Source organism: Chelonoidis abingdonii, chromosome 7 (assembly GCF_003597395.2).
Source record: "Chelonoidis abingdonii isolate Lonesome George chromosome 7, CheloAbing_2.0, whole genome shotgun sequence".
Classification (NCBI taxonomy): Eukaryota; Metazoa; Chordata; order Testudines; family Testudinidae; genus Chelonoidis; species Chelonoidis abingdonii.
In genome coordinates this window covers 19,481,478-19,501,657 of record NC_133775.1, presented here as the reverse complement: position 1 = coordinate 19,501,657, position 20,180 = coordinate 19,481,478, and the positions used below count along the sequence as shown (strand labels likewise).

The 20,180-nt window shown below is 43.1% G+C and overlaps 1 protein-coding gene across 5 annotated transcripts in view; it reads right to left on the bottom strand.

The window, feature by feature from the left end:
- Window positions 1–614: 614 nt before the first annotated feature.
- DNAJC6 (DnaJ heat shock protein family (Hsp40) member C6) overlaps window positions 615–20,180 on the bottom strand; it is a 92,001-nt gene continuing 72,435 nt past the window's right edge. For 3 of the 5 annotated variants that reach the window (XM_032779601.2, XM_075067670.1, XM_032779598.2), the window contains 7 exons: window positions 17,649–17,801; window positions 11,973–12,041; window positions 10,722–10,856; window positions 8,732–8,998; window positions 7,805–7,950; window positions 2,056–2,232; window positions 615–1,035 (listed from right to left, as the gene is read on the bottom strand). In XM_032779601.2, the coding sequence (XP_032635492.1) occupies window positions 934–1,035; window positions 2,056–2,232; window positions 7,805–7,950; window positions 8,732–8,998; window positions 10,722–10,856; window positions 11,973–12,041; window positions 17,649–17,801 (1,049 nt within the window). In that variant the 3' untranslated portion in view covers window positions 615–933. The remainder of the gene's footprint in view (window positions 1,036–2,055; window positions 2,233–7,804; window positions 7,951–8,731; window positions 8,999–10,721; window positions 10,857–11,972; window positions 12,042–17,648; window positions 17,802–20,180) is intronic. The other 2 variants (XM_032779599.2, XM_032779600.2) reach the window with 2 other exon arrangements.

Below are 20,180 nucleotides of genomic sequence, written 5' to 3'. Positions count from 1 at the left end.
GTGATGCAAGATCTTCCAAACCCTCAAGTTAAATGTTTTTAATGTGGGAAGCTTCTGAAGGAGCAGCATAACTGACATAGCAATCTTAAAAAACAACATGAGCTATCAGACAGTTCTACCTAAGGTTAGAGCTTCACCAGGAATGTGGTGAATGCTTACCATTCCCATTCTACAACTATGGACTCACCCCACGCCCACACAGTTCACTATTCCCTGAACATTGCATCTTAACAGGTGTTTAGCTTAGGCTGGTGTAACATCAAATATTTGATCTTCAGTTTAAGTCACTCTTTGCTCTACGGTGCTGTAGAATTTGTTCTAAATATTTCACTGCTTGGCTGTAATGTGAAGTACAGTTCTCTGCTTAAGGTGTTAAGTTGCCATATTGACTTGACTTATCCAGTTGCTCAGTTTTGTCTTTGAGAATATCCTAAAAGTGATTAGATATCAAATGAGGATAATTATTATAGATGTGCCTAAACCAGATCCCTGGAGGCAAACACTTACATTTGGATCTCAGCTTGGACATAATCTCCAGTTATTGCACTCACTTGAAGTGCGGTGTCTTGCTACAATTCATTGTCTTGGGACATGTGAGTCCCACTTCTGACAAAACAGTTCCACTTTTGTCTAGAATGCATTCCTCCCTCACCCTACTTAACTCTGGAAATATAGGATATGTTTCCAAAGTATTATGAGCAATTTTAGCTACACAGGTCCCTTTAGGAGACATGTGGCTAAAATTCTCCTGTGATTTTGAAATGCGTGAGATATATGTATGAGGGAACATCTGTTTTGTTCTTCATGATAAGTGTTAGGTTCATGAGCAATTTTGAAACGTCCAAATTTCCAGCCAGATTTTGGTGATCTGTGAAAATTGCAAAGTTGTGATCAGAGACTATATGAACACGAGCACAAGTCTGAGAAAGTAGGTTAATACAAAGGCTTTTGGCCTTGGTTTTCAAATTCTGACCAGGCATCATTTAGCTCCATGAAGATCATCTTTGCATACTGTTCATATGGCTGTCCTGTAGCCTAAAAGAGAGCAAAGTAAAGAATCCATCACCCATCTGCTAAACCAGAATACATACAATTGACATTTAAAAACACTGTAGTTTAAAGTAGTTAGTAGTTTACTTCAAGGGGGGAAAAAAAAAAAAGGGGCGCTTCTCAGTTTGCTTTACTAAACCTAACCACTCTTACTCACCCTGGGTACATCTTAATGAAACTTCATGGCCCTCCCGCTTCTCCACAGCTTTTCCAGTATACGAGGGCACCTCACAGCTAATCTGGAAGGCTTTCTGCAACTCCAGAGTACAGCACTGCAGCCCCAAGATGAGGGCAATGAGAGTTTTAAACCTCAGGCTTTCGTGAAACGACACTGAGTTGGCCATCACCTTACATGCAACGAAGGCTGCTGCTGTCTGACAGCAGGTCATTCCAACTTCCCAACAGAAGCATCTCCCTCCCTACCTTGCAAGCCTCAACCCAAACATTGTTCTCAATGGTCATCCCTGGTTATACAAACCCAGTCTTGGGGCCATGGGTAGAGCAAAACCAAAACCACCATCTTCTCAAAGATGGAGCATCCCCAGAATACCAGGGCTAATGGACCAAATCTGATCATCAATCTCCTGTTTCATGTCACACTGTAGCCTGTCTTCTATCTTCAAATCATTATAAAAGTAAAGATCACTTAAGGAAAAAACAAACAGCAAAAAACAAACAAACAAACAAACAAAAAAAACACACCTCTTCCCATCTGCAGGACATTTGATAGTATGGGAGCAGTTCATAGACAATTTGGCTCAAAAACTAAAATGCGAGGATGAACCAAAACCCTGAATCTGAACATCCTTGTATTTGGGGGGAAGTTTGTACCCAATTTGAACTGCCTGGGCTCATTTAAGGGACTGGTCTTGAGAACAAGGTTAGCACTTTTTGGATTCAATTTCCCTATTCAACCATTTAACGAGTTGGTGCAATCACATCTCATGCTTTCTACCACACCTTTCAATTGTTCATGAGATTAGTTCTTAAAAATAAAAGATATACTTTGTCAGGATGAACAACAAGCACTGCTCTCCGGTAGACCTTCTTCACTTGTTCTGGAGTTACAAGATCTGCCATGCCAATGGGTTTCCATTTAGTCTCTCCAGCCCATAACACTGTATGCATTGTTGACAGCAGTGCTCTTATGTTTCTCTCCTTCCCTTCAATCCATTCTAGGATCTGGAGATGAGACAATTCTCAACAAGAAAGCGTCCATTACCAATGCGAAGAGTGTCAAATCCACATTTTGCCATTTAGATGGCAAGGGTTTCCAAGGATCACTCCCCATCCCCACACTCAGGCCCAGATTTTAGAAAAGGCTGAAGAACATGTTATCAGAGAGTCTCAAAGTGGAGAAAGTTTTCTTTTCCCCCCTTTTTAAAAAGAACTTCTTACAAGGATTTTTATAGCAAAGCATAGGTGGGAGGAGGCTTTAAGAGCAAGTAGTGTTTATCTAGGCGGCAAAACCTTTAAAGTTTGAGGAAACGATAGGATGAGTCCCGTTTTTCCAATTCTTAAAGCATCTGTTTAAGGAGTCTCTGGTGTATTGGGGTAGGGAGGAACAACAGTTTAGATTCCACTCACCTTCTGTACATGAGTCACATGAGTACAGTCTTGGAGATAAGTATTTCAGGATCGTCAAAGGTGACTGTACCACCACTGTAGCCTTTTGTGGCAGTGTGACTTTGTTACTTACCACCACCACCCTCCCTTGGGAATAGATTGGTGGACTTCTCATGGCAAGCTTTGATGCACAACTGCAGTGACTGAACAGCCCCTTTTTAACATTTAATTGTGAGGGGATTACCCTGGAGAGACGATAACTATGTCCCAGCAGGGCAGCTCACCAGATACTGGTGAATGTAGTCACATAATTTAAGATCAGAAACTGACTGAGCCAGTACCACTTCCTTTCCTCCCCATCCCATTCTTCTCATGTTCCATCTTTGGAATCTGTTCTTTTTTTTAGAAAGTAATTAAGTCATTAAAGAGTCTGCACCCATTTTTCCTACAATATCTCCCTTATGACAACCTTCGGTCACTTCCACAAAGCATTGAACCGATACCTGATCAAAAAAAAAAAAAAAAAAAAAAAAAAAGGAATCTACAAAATAGATTTCAGAAGGGCATATTCAGTGCTAAAGGGGAATGGCCAATAGCCGTCTGTGATGTTGCACTCTATATGATTTTATGAAAGTATGCTGATGAGTGTGAATAGAATGTAACCGGAATAAGCTTCATGCAAAAGGTCTCTTGCAAGATATCATTACAAAGCTTATAATCTACAAAGTGTGGTCATCCTATTTGTATAAATGTATCACTCTTGTATCTGAAACTAGAAATATGAAGTAACGCTGAGGGCCTATTGTAATTATGCAAAGTGTGGGCCATTAATGGTGGTTTGGACTCTTGATGGCTCTCATCAACCAGGACAACTGACTGTGAATGGCTGTTCGCAGGCAGGCCTTCCTGTGAGTCAGGCTGGGAGGAATGAAGGCTTGACGTCTTACAGTGACATGTGATCATGTCACCTAAATTGGAATCCATCTTTAACTTGGTGTTTTTCCATTGAGAAGGAGGGGTGGGAACCCAGAGAGACAAAGGATTCCCACCTTATGCAAAAGATATACAAGTGGATGGAACAGAACAAAGAGGGTGGCTATCATGAGAAATCCCCTAGCTACCACCTGAGCTGGAACAAAGGCTCTATGAGGGGAAAGGATTGTGTCCAGACTAGGAAGGCATCCAGTCTGTGAAAGAAACTTATTGAAACATCTGAGGGTGAGACTGTATCTGTATTCAGTTTTATTACTGTACTAGGCTTAGACTTGCGTGTTTTATTTTATTTTGCTTGGTAATTCACTTTGTTCTGTCTGCTATTACATGGAACCACTTAAATCCTACTTTCTGTATTAAGTAAAAAGTGATTTTTTTTATTAATTAATTAACCCAGAGTATGTATTAATACTTGGGGAGGGGGGCAAACAGTCGTGCATACCTCTCTATCAGTATTACAGAGAACTAACAAGTTATGAGTTTACCCTGGATACATTTTATACAGGGTACAATGGATTTATTTAGGGTTTGGATCCCATTGGGAGTTGGGCATCTGAGTTTTGAAGACAGGAACACTTCTTAAGTTGCTTTCAGTTAGGTCTGCAGCTTTGGGGCATGTGGTTCAGACCCTGGGTCTGTGCTGGAGCAGACTGGTGTGGCTGGCTCAACAAGACAGGGTGCTGGAGTCCCAAGCTGGCAGGGAAAGCAGAGGCAGAAGTAGTGTTGGCACATCAGCTGGCAGCCCCCAAGGGGATTTCTGTGATCCAACACATCACATCGGCTGACATTTACAACTCTAAATTGCACAGCGGCAGCAGAGTTCTTCAGTGTGAAACCCAGCTCTAATAACTGTGCCTCTGGATTTGAGCAAAACGTCTCATCTTTCAGCCTCAGTTTCCCTATTTGTAAGATGGAGATTATGCTCTTGTCAGAAGGCTGTGATGAGGATTAAGTGCGATCAAAAAGTGTGAAAGATGAAAGATTTACCACAGTAAAGACTGAAATTCCATTTATCCATAGAAGAGGAAAAGCAACTTTTTTTCCTTTCTCCTCAGCTCTGACTTGGAAGACCCAACCTTAGGAATCAGAGGGTAATTCCTCTGCAGAGGTCACCAATAAGAGTACCACTAAGAAGAGGACTGACCAGCTCACACTGAAGAGCTCTGTTGGAAACATTTGACTGCTACTGCCCTAAATAGGGTATGAACTAGGCAGCCATATGGGCAAAGCCCTATGCTATTAGTCCCCAGAGTACCCAGGTGACCTGAAGCTAGATATAGATCTGTTGCTATGTAATACTGGCACTTAGCCTCCACTTAAATCTGTGCAGATTGAAATCTAGATAGGTGGCAATGTAGGGGGACCATGCCAATGATGAGCTCACTCTCAGTCCTAATGCGCTATCCCGTCAGTATTATGCTGACATGCACCAGGAAAGACCACACTACATGCTACAGGTGGGTCAAGAGCCAGGTAATTTGTTATTGCTTTCTCCGACAAGTACTTTAGTGGTGGGGTGTTTGGGGGATACTAGGGAGGGGTACTACCTTTGTTGGAGGAATACATTGTGCTCCTTAGGGAACAGTTCATCTGCTTGGTCCCCATCTACACTCAGTTCTCACCTGTGGCTCCCAAGTAGCTGTTTGCATGCGACACCAGCCACACCCCAGTAAACTGCTGCAACAAGCAGGCTAAACCAGGTGAGGGTAGCCGATGCGTCGTTTGCCCTCGGTGAGATAGGGAAACTGCCTTCCTCTAGCAAGCAAAGACTGTTCCAACGGACTGGGTGGAGGAAATCAATTTGTGATTCAACGGCCACAAAGGTGGTTCAGCAATGTGCTATGAGGGATGGTTAGTATGACAAGGCATGGACGATGTCCTGGTCACCCACTGCAGCTAAGGAAGTCCCCAGCCATAACAATTCTTCGTGCTGCTAGAATCTGGTTTCCACAGCCAAGAGAGGAGGACTGCCCCTGTGCACCAGCTCTCACTCAAAAAAATTTCCTGCACAGGTTTTGTCGTTATCAATGGACTGTCAATGTAACAAACTCTAGTGGTTGAGCTCCATAATTCATGCTCCATATGAAGCTTGAAATATGTACATTCCTTTGAATGTAAGGTGTATAACTAAAATAATCCTTTTGCAGGAGGCTGAGAAGAGCCACATTTGGCCATGTAGCTTTAAGAAGAAATGCATCTTTAGATTTTGGAGGACTTTGCCTTAAGATTTCCCTTCATGCCTAGCAAGGTACATAATCCAATAGCCAAATATTGTAGTTACAGCAATTTAGTAATCTTTAGCGGTTGCCAATTTCAGCCCTACTTTCCCATTAACAAGACAGACAAAGTTACTATAAATAGTTCAACAGCTCTGAAATAAGAGATGACTCACAGGAGTAAAAAGCATCAGAAGAAAAGGGCATTGTGAAAATCAACTGGACTGGTGAATTCATTTGCTCTGCAAGATGCTAATGGAAAGACAATATTGCATGCACTAAACTTAATTCTAGTAATTCAGCTAGTTTGATGTAGCGTATACTAGGTAAGAGTATTATCCAATTAGTATGAAGATTACAACTAGTTGCAATCAAGCTGGTATTAATATTCGTTGTTGAATGTTTAGAACATTTTGCACCTCTTATCTGCACATCCAGACTCATCCCCAAGCCTTTCACTGTCAAATTTAACACATTGTATTTTGCTAACAAAGTTTACTTTGTTTTTGATTGAGCTATTCCTCCTCCCTCCCTATTCTACCCTTGATAGCTTCGGTAGCAACAGTTTCCCACCTGGAATGGCTCACGCAGGACATAATCTGGCAATTCTATCAACAAGTCTGCTTCAAAGAGAAAGAATTTCAGCAGATGAGAATGCTAGAGCATGTGAGATCAACAAATACAGAGGACATAATGCAGCCCTGACTTTAGCAGGTATGGCTAACTGAAGTCCTAGGGCAGAGCACCAGCCATGGCAATGTCACTGAGCAAGAAACTCAGTTTACCACAGAGACTGATCTAAACCACAAGCGAGAACTCCAGGAACATTCCCTGAGGACTGTTCTCAAATCCAGAGAAGATTTAAGGATTTACTGAAAGACCCGAACACTGTCAAGTTCCCCTACCCGCTCACTATGGATGTGTTGAGATGGGGAGCAGGAAAGTTGGGGGCAGAGGAAGAATGGGGGAAAAATTCTAGGTGAAAGAGCAGCTTTCACTTGGAAAGGCTGCTTTTGAAGTTACAATAAGAATTCTCCATCATGCCAGCTTATGAAGCTTTTAAGTTTTTTTTTGTACCAGAGGAAAAAAAAAGATTTGTTCAGCTCTATTCTGGACTAACATTTTAAAACAAAAAAACTTTTACAGCAGAGAAGTGCTCTTAAAAAAAAAAAAAAAAAAAAAAAAAAAAAAAAAAAAAAAAAAGGTTGTATTTTGTGATCTTGGATTTGAGAATTGGGATTTTCCAAAGACAAACTTCCCCAATTGTGGTATGTAAGCAACCATAGCATTTGCTGGTGGTCTCCAGAGAGCTGACTAGTCACCTAGTGCGAGCTCTTCATTTCTAGCGGCTAAGTTGTATTAAAATGGCTAAAAATGCATTAGTTGCTTTCCAAGTGTTTCTTTTCCACACAAACATAACATATTGGTGTGTGTTACACGGCTTGCTCGGAGCCCAATCTGCACATGATGCAAGTTGGTTACAGACACAGCTAAAGAGATGTGGTTCTTCAGTTAAAACTGTAGCAATTCAAGCGTTCAGCTCTGGGGGTCCCCAGCTCAATCTCCTGGTGTGCTGGCTAAGATGGCAGATCTCACGTAAGTAGTTAAGGATTGTGAGTGGAAAGCGAGGGAGCAAGTGATCATTTGTATTTAAATGTGGCTCTACTACGATAGTTTGATGCCTAGCTGAGGAATTCGGTGTGATATAGTAAATTTTAGTAGATCTTGGACCCCAAATATGCAGTAGATGAATGCATACTAGAATGGAGTGTGTGCTAAGTGAATACAGGAATACTGTAAACGAAGGCATTAGTAGTTTCTGGCACAGGAGTTTGTTCTTAAAAACTAAGCTGACAAGTGACTAGTTTTACTTATTTTAAAGGAAGAAACTGAGCTGGATTTCAGTCTTCAGCTTGCTGGAAGGAAAGTCATTCCAAATGTGGGTACAGTTATCAGATTACAACAAGAATGCAGCTTACTTTTAACTTTTCAGGGTCCATATCCTTAGCCATTTCTTCTTTTCTCATTTCAGCTATTGTTCTGGGTCCCTTTTTGTCTTTGTGGGCATTAAAGCCTTGACCAGATAATAGGTCTTCAAAATCAGCAGACACCTTTGGTTTTGAGTCTTAATAAAAATCAGAAAGCTTAAGTTAGCGTCTACTCTTGTAAATATGTAGTATGATTAAACATCATCATCTTCCTCAAGTTGCCCACCAAGCAATATTCTGATCACAAAGCACATAACCTCTTAATACTTCAACAGCCTGTATGTAAATTCTCACCTCATGATGTAGAAACCACGCCCAGAGCATAAGGCATTTTCAGAAATGGCAACTAGTTGCATGTATCCAACTTAATATACTTGGGCTTCAGATTCAGGCTTTCCAAGCACGAGGTTCCAGTTGAAGGGAAACATGTTCTGCAATCAGACATGTCTAGCTGGACACTCAAACAGAGCCACACAAAATCTATCGCCGCTTTTGGAACATAAGAGCGACCATACTGGGTCAGACCCAAGGTCCATCCAGCCTAGTATCCTGTTTTCCAACAGTGGCCAATGCCAGGGCCCCAAAGGGAATGAACAGAACAGGTAATCAAGTGATTCATCCCGTCGCCCATTCCCATATGGCTGTAGGAGTGTTAGGAATTCAGAATTTCTGGAGTACCACCAAGCTTCAGAATCATTATTCCCCTCTGTCTCTCCTTGCCCAAGTACAAAATGTAATTGCCCTCGGAGATCATACAATGATCAGTTTGGTTGTATTTACTCCAGTCATAAATTGTTCATCTCTTTTTGCAATGAGCTACATTAAATAGCAGCAAACATTTTGGAAGTCATTTGGGGTGGGATGAGGGAGAGAAAAAAAAAAAAAACAAAAAAAAACAAAAAAAAAAACACAACTTACCAGCATTGGCTGGTCCTTTTCCACGATCGTTTTGCCCACCAGGCATTGCTGAAAAGCTCACATTGTAGTTGGGCCTGTTCTGTGGAGACGCATGTGGTATGTTTTGCTGGGATTTGGACTGTGATTGTTGCCAGGAGTATCCGGCACCTTGCTGCCAACCACTACCTCCCATTGGCTGGGGAGATGGTTTCTGTGGAGAGCCCATAGGAGGGAATCCTCCACTTATTCCTGTCGGTGTGGTTGGTTTGCTGGCAAATGAAGACCCCCCTGTGATACAGGAAGAGGTGAAGAGAAAAGAAAAAAAACTTAGCAGCATGTTCCAATAGACGGGGTACTGGTCTTAGAGCTGGAAACAGAATCCAGTGTCCTGACTCAACTACTGACCTGTTGTGTGACCTGGAGCAAGTCACTTCACTGGTCTCCTTTGGTCTTAGTCTAGTCTATATTTAGTTGTAAGCTCTCAGGAGCAGGGAATTTCCTTTGCTAAGTCTATACTGCACCTAGCAGAAAAGGGCCCTGATGTGGATTGGAACCTCTACAGGCTATTGTAATACAAACTAACAGTAAGCACAGGTAGCTCCTTGTGTGCTACACAGGGTGGACAGTCAGGAACCAAACAATTTCTTGTAGTAGTTACAATGCCAAGCAACATTTACTAAAACATTTGCCATGAGATTGTATGCGTAGACACACAGTACTTCCTGAGAGGCATAAGGTACCAAAATGGCTAAGACTAAAATCATGATGTAACAAAAAAAAAAAAAAAAAGATCCTTCAGAGCTTAAAGCATCAAGCTGAATTCAGATACATTTAATGTAAGTTTGGTTAAGATCATGTGACCTAAAAAATGTGAACTAGGCTGAACATTAAAGTCTGGTCCATATCCTGCAGAGTCCAACCTCTTGCTTGTTTTTAGAATCCATCATGTCACTATACAGATTCACTAAAGCAAGACCAACAACTGCTCTCTTACATAATGCCTGGCACTTGTTTGTTTTGTTCTGGCAGAGCAAGTGGCAAGCCAGCAGAGGGAACTGGGAAACCTAACTTCAGAACCATGCTGACATTGACACAGATGAAGAAATAAAAACGGTAGCCAAAGGCATGTTAGTTTGTCCAACGTAAGAAGCAGAGGACGGGAGGAGCTGGCAAACGAAAGAAAATTCTGTTCACACTAAAGTAGAAGCGGGAGAAAAAGTCAGAGATATTGAACATATTAAAGTATCTTAAAACCAATGTGATCAGAAGTCTTTCCAATAGCAGAGCCTGGAGGCCTCTGATCCTTTTGAAGGCCAAACTAAGCCGAAAGCATTTATCTAGTAGTCAGAAAGTGACGTGTCATTTGCAGGAAGACACAAATTAAGGCAGGATCCTTGGCGTTCCAGGCCCCATCTTTAGGGGAAGCGTGGATGGAGCAGTGAGTTAGGGCACAGCAAAAATGCATAGCTTGGAGGGAGGAAGATCAAAGCCCAGGAAGAAGAAATAAAGCCCACTGAAAGGGCAGGTGGAGAGTTGTTCCCAGGAACCACTGAAATTTTGGGGGTCCAAAATATTGCTTGAGCCAGGCCCTATTTGTTGTTTTATTACGTTTGTTGCCATCGATTTAAGCTAAGGATAAAAATCAAGGCAGCAGCCCCTCACAAGTTAAAACCTGTCATTGGCAAGTCATTGACTTATTATACCTTACAAACCCACGCTGCCTAACAGTAGTGAGATCCCAGCCAAGTCCTCCAACAAGAACCTGTAGATGCAAGCTCAGAAGTAGTCGTCCACTTTGAAGAGGCATAAAGAATCTAGTCTCCTCCTCCCTTCTTTGAAACAGCTGCTTTTCAAAACAATCTCTGAGATGCAAGTGCAGTAAACTGCCTCCCTCCTCCCAGAAATACTGCTGCCTCAAACCCCAAGCTGCCCATTCTAACGAAACACTTCCACATTAGCATCTTGTCTAAACTGGCCAACCATGTGATCCGAGTTGTTATTAAAAAACAACCTGCTAAATTTGCACCAAGAGCCCCCAAATCAGCAAATGGATCCAGAGTTTGTGGTTTGGACTGATGAGTGGGAGTGCTATGGAGAGATCCTGTGGGACTTGTAGCGGCTGACTTGCTTCCCATACCAAGGCCACCTACAGAGAGAAACAGAGTTTGTAAAGCCTATCTGTAACATTAGCTCTGCTCAAACTTACCATTAGGATTCACACTGGTATATTACCATCTTAATGTTTAAGTCAAGCATGCTCTTGTAGAACATCAATGTGCTTTGTCTATTGAGCTGACATTTTATACGTTGAAAAGTAAATGGCTCATCTCTCTCTCACAATTCGACACCAACTATGCAAGAAAATATTAGGCTTGGTATTCTCAGATTGCTTCTACAGCAGCCATTGTATTTTGCAATCATGTGTGTGGGGTGGAGGGAGGAGGAGTGAAACACTTTAAAAGCTTTGAATTAATTTTATGTAGTAGCTAGTCATTAGCCACAGTTAATTTGAAGACAGTTATTTGAAGACCTCAGTGGCTGAGAAGTTTGCATTTCATGAAACACCTGTAAAAGCAGCAGAGAATCCTGTGGCACCTTATAGACTAACAGACGTTTCTATAAGGTGCCACAGGATTCTTTGCTGCTTTTACAGATCCAGACTAACACGGCTACCCCTCTGATACATGAAACACCTGCTACCTTTTGCAGGTTTTTTACTCAAAATGAGGACCATTTTCAATCAAATGGTTCAATTTTCAAGCAAAACCCTTCACATCTTCCAATCAATATTTACATTGCAGCACACAGAGTTTGGAAGTCTTGCACACTGATGCAAAAAAACAGCTTTCACAGATGGTGAGAAGTAAAATTTGGAGGTTAGAAGAGGGCCACACCACCTCATTTAGGCTTTTATTTTTTTGAGCAGGGATGTGAAATTCTGCATGAAAAGTGGTTTGCACTACTTCAGTGTTCACTGTTACAGTAACCTACAATTTGTCACCTTCAAAGGACAGCAATTTCACATGCATAACTTCCTCAGTGCCTTTGAAGGAGCATGCACTAGATCCCTTAAGTTCAGGAGAGAATCTTAGTTGTGTATTTCATCAATGGAGTAAATAAAGTTGTTGTTTTTTTAATACAACAAAACTGTACTCATCAATAGGTAATGGAAGATGAAACCAGCTCTCTTCAGCTAGTGGTAATATTTTCCCCATTGAGAATTCACCTTTAAAAAGGGGATAGAAAGTGGTACCATACAAACCTGATTTGTTGGACCACTCCCAGCCACCTGAAACATCTGGTTGTATGGCAACCGTTGGTGTACTAGAAGCTAAACAAAACGATTGTTACTTAAGGTATCACAAAAAGAAAACCTAACCCAGACTCAGAAGAAAAAACAAAAAATTTAAGAAACCTATATTGCAGAATGAAATTGTATAGTGGTATTCTGTGGCTGTCTGATTTGGTAACGATACAGGAGTCACGTATTAAGTCACATCTATTGTGAGTAAGGTTTCTCTTTGACTCCGCCCCATTACGTTTTGTTAAGTACAGTACACAGATTTAATGTCCGTTTCAAGTAACTCAGTTGTACAAGCTGCACAGTTCAATACAAACTTCTCTGATTTTTATCCATTGCCTTTAACCAAATCAATGTGATCACCTCCCATTAGGATTTTTAAGTAAATATCTGTAGCTATCAAATGGGGATGATTTTAGACAGTTTTACTATAGGCAACAAAATTAGTTGGCTTGCACTCAATTTTATCAGAAATTAAGGTTGTGCCAGTTTGCGATGCCTACTACCACACATTAATTTACCTGAAAGAATTTAAGTAGTGACCAGAGCACAGAGCTACTGTACTGGATGGAAGGTCGGAGCAAAGTATCTAGCACATTCAGATGATGCCTTCATCTTGGCAAGTTCTAAGCAGTAGAAGAATTCAGGTTTTGAAATGTTTGCGGAATCCCATATTTCAGGAGAGAGAGAGAGAGAGTCCATTAAAAACCATGACCTGTCTTAAGTAAAGAAAATAGCTCTAACTCAAGTTAGATCAGGATGAATTTTTTAATTCAATGCTTTAAAATGAAGCAAGCCTTCATTCTTCCCCATGTATGTTATCTGCCTTGAATCCTCCTCCTATTTCCCTCTACTCTAGTAATGCTGACTATTTCTCCAGGCAATCGGGAAGTACTTTGGAACTACTTTTGGGGGAGCAACACTAGGATCCTTATATATTTACTTATAATCCCTTACACTTAGTACTTTAAATAAAAAAGAATCCAGAAATTGCTGAACTCAATTGAATGCTGCAAATTTACAGACCCTTCCATCTTTTGTTGAGCTTTTTGTACCACTCTTGAGAAAATGAGCTTCTCTCTGGAGCAACAGGCCTGTCTTGTGAAAGTAAGGACCCCCTAAATATAAACATAGCAGCACAAAAGGGAAAATTCAAAATGAAAAATGCACCTCATAAATAAGCCTCAAAATCACAATGTGGTGACTCGCTTTGGACATAAACAGCCAGCCAGAACAGTTGCTTATCAAGAGCTGAACCTAGTCAGCATTATGAGTTTGCACTTTCTGAACAATACAGAAATGGTGCTCCAATACCATGGTGACGGGCACTCTTCCTAGATTACATGTGTCCCCATTCCCACCACCAGGGTAGTGCATGGATTCTCTTCAGCACTGATTGCACATATCCTCTTTTCGGAAGTGAAACATGCACATTAAATGCAAAGCCCAGCTCTGATCGAAGGGAAAGTGACATCAAATACAGCATCTTGGTGAGTGGGGGAAAATGATTCAAGCTGGTCTTTACAGAAAGTAGCACAGTTCTGAGCCAGCATCATGCTTCAGAAGGAGCCAAAAGATACTCTCAATCACTTCTCCATGGCCACGTCTACACTACGGGATAATATCGAATTAGCTAAAATCGGTTTTATAAAACTGATATTATAAATTCGATTTCATGCGGCACACAGCACAGTAATTGGCATTGGTGCCCATGCTGCAAGGCTAACGTCATTTCTGAAGCGTTGCATCTGGCAGCTCTTCCGTAGCTACCATAGTTCCCACAGTCTCCCCCGCCTTGGAATCTGGGTTGAATTCATGTTATGTCGTGGGTGGTTCGGAAATGTCGGCAGTCATTTCCTTCCTCTGGAAAAACAAGCTAACACCTTTCGCGCCGTTTTCGCTGGATTGCTCTGGCAGACGCCATAGCACGGAACCATGGAGCCCGTTCAGCTTTTTTTTCGCAGCACGTATGTGTACTGGATGCCGCGGACAGAAGAGCGATACTCCAGCGCTACAAGCAGCATTCACTTGCTTTTGCAATGATAGCAGAGATGGTTACCGGTTGTTCTGTACCGTCTACTGCCGGAAAACTGGCAATGAGATGACAGTTCTCTCTCTCCTCTGTACTGTCGCTGCTATCATGAGTGCCCCTGGCTGAAATCGGCGGGGCGCAATGCCAAAGCAAAATTGGATTGACTCACTTGGAACTGAGTCATCCCCCTATGGTTCTAAATAAGTCAGTCCTGCCTAGAATAAGGCAAGTGTATCAGAGGACCAATGTATCAGAGCACAGCTGCTCCGTGTCAGTATTCACAGGGGTGCCTGCAACACCCCACCCGTTGCTTCCCTCCTCCCCAACCTTCCTCGGATACCGTGGCAGTGTCCTGCCTATTTGTGTCATGAAGTAAATAAGAATGCAGGAAAAGAAACACTGAGTGTTTAGTGAATAAAATGGAGGGGAGCAGCCTCCCGGCGCGATGATAGTCAGGCAGGACATTAAGCAGGTGTGGGGGAGAGGAGCCAGCATGCGGCTGCTATGACAGTCCAAGGCAGTACAAGAATCTTTTCTTACACAGAAAGGGAGGGGCTGAAGCCCCCAGTTGCTATGATGAAGATGCTTATTAGCCTTCTGTCCTATCTACTGGGAGTAACCAGCAATGTTGGGTCTCGATGTCAACATGTTAGATATTCGGCAGGAACGGTTAACTCCTATTGCACCGCTACACCAGGGAGGGGGAGTAGTGAGTGATACTGCTCTTCACTGCTGCAGCATCGCGTATCTACCAGCAGCTCAGTACACATAGGGTGACACTGTAAAGTAGTCAAGAAATGATTCTCTTCCCTTCTTTCACGTGGGCGGGGGGGGGAAGAAGAGAACTGAGAGCTATTCCCCCGAACCACGCCAGACACTGCGTTTGAACCTACAGACATTGGGAGCTCAGCCAAGAATGCAAATACTTTTCAGAGACTGCTGTGGACTGTGGATAGCTGGAGTCTCAGTACCCCCTCCATCGATGAGCGTCCATTTGAGTCTCTGGCTTCCATTACGCTTGTCACGCAGCGTGTGTAATCTGGAGATTTTTTTTCCCAAACGCTTTGGCATTTCGTGTTCTGTAACGGAGCTCGATACAACAGATTTGTCTCCCCATATAGCGATCAGATCTAGTATCTCCCGTACGGTTCATGCTGGAGCTCTTTTTGATTTGAGACTGCATCGGCCACCCGTGCTGACAGAGCTCCCTGCTGGCAAACAGGAAATGTAATTCAACAAGCTCGCGTGGGGTCTTCCTGTTATCTGACCGCGCACGCAGTTCAGTTGCTGTCCAGACGCGCGTCAGTGGGTGCACTGTGGATACACCCCGAGCGCCAATAACGTCGGATTTCCGTCACACACGCAATAATCCGATATGTTAATATCGAATTTAGCGCTACTCCTCTCGTCGGGGTGGAGTACAGAAATCGATTTAAAGAGCCCTTTATATCGATATAAAGGGCGTTGTAGTGTGGACGGGTACAGCGTTAAATCGATTTAATGCTCTTTAAATCAATTTAAACGTGTAGTGTAGACCAGGCCTCAGCAGTTCAGTAAAACCTTACATCCTCCTGCCAGGAAAGATCAGCAGCCACAGAAACATTAAAGGAAAGCAAAGGTGTAACTATTTCAGAGGGGACAGCAAGTTGTTTCATTTTAATGAAGTGGTATAAAGATATCCGGATAAACCAAACTGGGGTTCTTTAATGCAGCAGAGAGAAACAAGTGGTTCGGTTTTCAAACATTATTGGACTGCACAACCACTTTCTGCCAAGTTCCCTCATAAATTCTCAGCACTAGCACTGTAATTTAGTACCATAAAGAGCCAAGATACTGTTTAACTGCTTTCATTGATACTGCCGGCTCTGGCTAGGACTCAAGTGTCCAATTAACAAAGTTGATATGCCCAGTACCCTGCCACATTCCATGTTATGGCAGAGCCAAAATACAACCGTGCCAGTGAGATAAGAATCCTCTCTTTTGTAATACTAACTTTCCAACGAGAATATCCCATCCAAGATATCTCACAAATCTTGGAGACAGACCAGTCCTCGCCTACAGACAGCCCCCCATACTTGAAGCAAATACTCACCAGCAACCACAGACCACACAACAAAACACACTAACCCAGGAACCTATCCTTGCAACAAAGTCCATTGCCAACTCTGTCCACATGTCTATTCAAGCGACACTATCATAGGACCTAATCACATCAGCCACGCCATCAGGGGCTCATTCACGTGCATATCTACCAATGTGATATATGCCCTCATGTGCCAGCAATGCCCCTCTGCCATGCACGTTGGCCAAACCAGACAGTCTCTATGCAAAAGAATAAATGGACACAAATCTGACATCAGGAATCATAACATTCAAAAACCAGTAGGAGACTACTTCAACCTCTCCGGTCACTCAATAACAGACTTAAAAAGATGGCACTTTTGCAACAGAAAATCTTCAAAAACAGACTCCAACGAGAAACTGCTGAACTAGAATTAATTTGCAAACTAGATACCATTAACTTGGGCTTGAATAGAGACACTGGGAGTGGCTGGGTCATTACACAAATTGAATGCATTTCCCTATGTTAGGTATCCTCACACCTTCTTGTCAACTGTCTGGAATGGGCCATCTTGATTATCACTACAAAAGTTTTTTTCCTCCTCCTGCTAATAGCTCATCTTAATCAATTAGCCTCTTAGCGTTGGTATGGAAACATCCACCTTTTCATGTTCTCTGTATGTATATCTATCTATCTTCTTACTATATGTTCCATTCTACGCATCTGATGAAGTGGGCTGTAGCCCACAAAAGCTTATGTTCAAATAAATTTCTTAGTCTCTAAGGTGCCACAAGTACCCTGTTCTCTTTCCAGATGATCAGACACAAGGATTAATTTGGGGCTGGATTTGTTTAAGCCAGAGAAGGCTACAGGATCAAAAGTTCTCAGTATCTGAATGAACAACATGATATCTAGTTCACTTCAAGTGAGAAACTATTTGGTGGTAATGCACCAATAAATGGGCATAGAGAGAGAAGACATTAAGATTGAGCAGCAGCAGCAGGAGATTGCTGTCTGCAGAAAAGCACCGTGTCTTTTCTTTTTCAAAACACACAAAGCTTAGCATCAGTCTGATGGAGACTCAAAGATAAAATGAAACAACTGAACAACAACAAAATAAGTGATGTGAAGAACCATCAGAAATATAGATCCAGGCTGATGCCTGACTAAATACTAAGAGTCTGAGTTCTCTTTACTGGTATGCTGTGCCCTATTTAATGCAATTAATAGTAATTTGGTTCATATCAGACCTCTTAACCACATGAATACACAAGCAGGCATCGCTGTTTAGCGGTCTGATTTCTTCATGTGCACAAATGGCTCAATAATTAAATACAGACTGGGAGTGTAACAGAATTCAACTTAGAAATAAGATGCAAATCTAGGGACTGAAAGCCCTTTCTTCTCTCTCCATTGAGCAGCTGTGCTTTAGTCATTATTTCAGAGATAAATATGTTTGGGCTTATTAATGGCTTATTCCCTCACCATTACTTATACAAACACCTGTTTTAAATACAAATAGATGAGGCATTGAGTTTCTTACCCATGTGAAAAGGGTCACTGTGCACAGTAGGTGAAGGACTTCTTGTTGCTTGAAGGAAAGGATCACCAGTGGCATTTGATGAACCAAGAAAAGAACCCAGTAGATCTGGACCAGATTGCTTTGGGCGAGTTCCAAATGGGTCAAAGGCAGTTGCTGTAAAAATGCATTAGAGGTTAATTTCTCCATTTCACACCATGCTTTCCCTTCCTAATTAGTCTTAGAGCTGTTCTCCTCAAAACAAAGTAGGCATCATTTCTAACTCCCACAGACGCCAACAGGAGGTAGGATGCAACCAAGAGAGACAGACTGATAACTAGGATTTGCACTGAATATATAAAAAGTATTTCAACCAAGTGCTACAACTCTAGGTCCTGTAGGATATATCCATGGCAACCCAGATGCACATCCCATCTGTCCTATCCAAGGAGAATAACTGCTCCTAAATTCAGCTAAAGTGGGAAGCTATAGGAAGCTATGTTAAATTCTGACTTGCACACTGTGTGGAGAAATGAGCGAATAGCTCAGAAACTTCAGGTGTTGGAGTCTAATCCATTCCCCTTCCTCAAACTATTTGAGAAATAAGACGGGGAGTGTTGGAAGTTGTCTAAAAGCTTTGAAGACGCCCAGAGGATGTCACCAAGATTATGGAGTTTCCAAAAGGCTCTTGTAGAAAAAAAAGCTTTAGAGAAGCACTAGTGCCTTTTCTGTATATATGAACCATTTCCACATCTGTGACATGGATACTGAGTTCAGCTCTTCCATAAATTCCATTTTGAGTACATGCATAGCCCATCCCATTGGAGAAGCTCCTTGTTGTTGGCAGCAATGTTTAAGAAGAGAGGGGAGCAATCTAATCTGACCACTCAAAACATTATAGTAACATAACAGCATGTTACAGAAGACAGTTCTGAGCACTGTACGCTAGTGAAGTTACACTTATGTGGTAGCAGCATCGGTCATGTTATTTAACAATCGAATACTGGCTTACTCATTCATTTGTCCTCATTATTCTGCCCAAGCTGCTCATTTGACCACTACTTTCCTGACCCCTAACATATGGTTCTACTCTTCCTGGAGATCCTTTCCTGACCCTACTGGCAAAGCTGGCTCTAGGGGTGGGCAAGCAGGTCATTGGCCTGGGCTCCAACTCCCAGGGGGTGCCTAACTGCTGTGATTTTTATTTCCCCCATTCTGCTGATTGGCTGGCTGAGTGTTTTGTTATTGCTCAGCCATTGGAGGGCCCCCCCCAGTGTGTTTTCCACCATGACTGACAAAGTCTAGGGCTGCTCCTGCTCACTGCCACACCATCACCCTCGAGTGTTCTCACAAAATCAACTTTGAGGCTTATAAACCACAATCATATATCAGAAGCAAGATACTCAGGGTGAGCATACTGCTCACACAGGGAACCTAGCCCTTCACTCACTTCTTCCTTCTCCACGTCTGTCTGTGTCCTTCCATCCCCGCACCTCACGAAGATTTTTGTTCTCATCATGGTTTAGATTACAAAACAAATTGAAAATTGCAACTGTTGCAGACACATCTGGTGTCTGCACACAAGTAAATAAAATTTTCCCTCTAAAAACAGGACACTAGATTCACTGATTTTAGTTAGCTTTGGGATCTTCAGGAACTGGCTGTGAAAAAACCACACATTTAGTAGGTGTTACACTGTGTTGATCTAGCGCAGAGGAGGGCAAACTACGGCCCGCGGGCCACATCCAGCCCATCCCCTGAGCTCCTGGCCAAGGAGGCTAGCCCCCGGCCCCTCCCCTGCAGCCTCAGCACGCTGTGCCGCCGGCACAGTACTCTGGGCAGCCGCGCAGCTCTGTGCTGCACGGTGGTGTGGCTGACTCCAGCCACAGCCGTGCTGCCAGCCACCAGTGCTCCAGGCATAAAGGGCAAGGATAGAGGGCAGGGGAGTTTGGGGTGGTGGTCAGGGAGCAGGGATGTGGATAGGGGTCGGGGCAGTCAGAGGGCAGGGAACGGGGAGTTGAATGGGGCAGCGGGGGCAATCAGGGAGAGGGAGTGGTTGGATGGGGCAGAGGTCCCAGGGAGGCATTCAGGAAGAGGGCAGGGGAGTTTGGGGTGGTGGTCAGGGAGCAGGGATGTGGATAGGGGTCGGGGCAGTCAGAGGGCAGGGAATGGGGAGTTGAATGGGGCAGCAGGAAGTAGTCAGGGGCAGGACGAAGGGCTGGTTGGATGGGGCAGGTGTCCTGGGGGGGCCCTCAGGAATGAGAGGAGGGGTTGGATGGGGCGGTGGAGGTCTGGAGGCGGTCAGGGAACAGGGGTGTGTGGATGCGGCAGGAGTCTGGGGGGCGGGCGGGGGGGAGCTAGGAGTTGGGGGCCGGGTCACAACCCCGTCCCCTAACCTGCCCTCCTTACAAATTTAGGAAACCCGAGGTGGCTCTCAGGCCAAAAAGTTTGCCCGCCCCAGCTTAGAGCATGGATTTTTAAAAAAGTTGCTGTGACATTGCCTTAAAGTTTAGACTGAAGCTACACTGTCATTCCACATGTATGTGACAGGCTGGT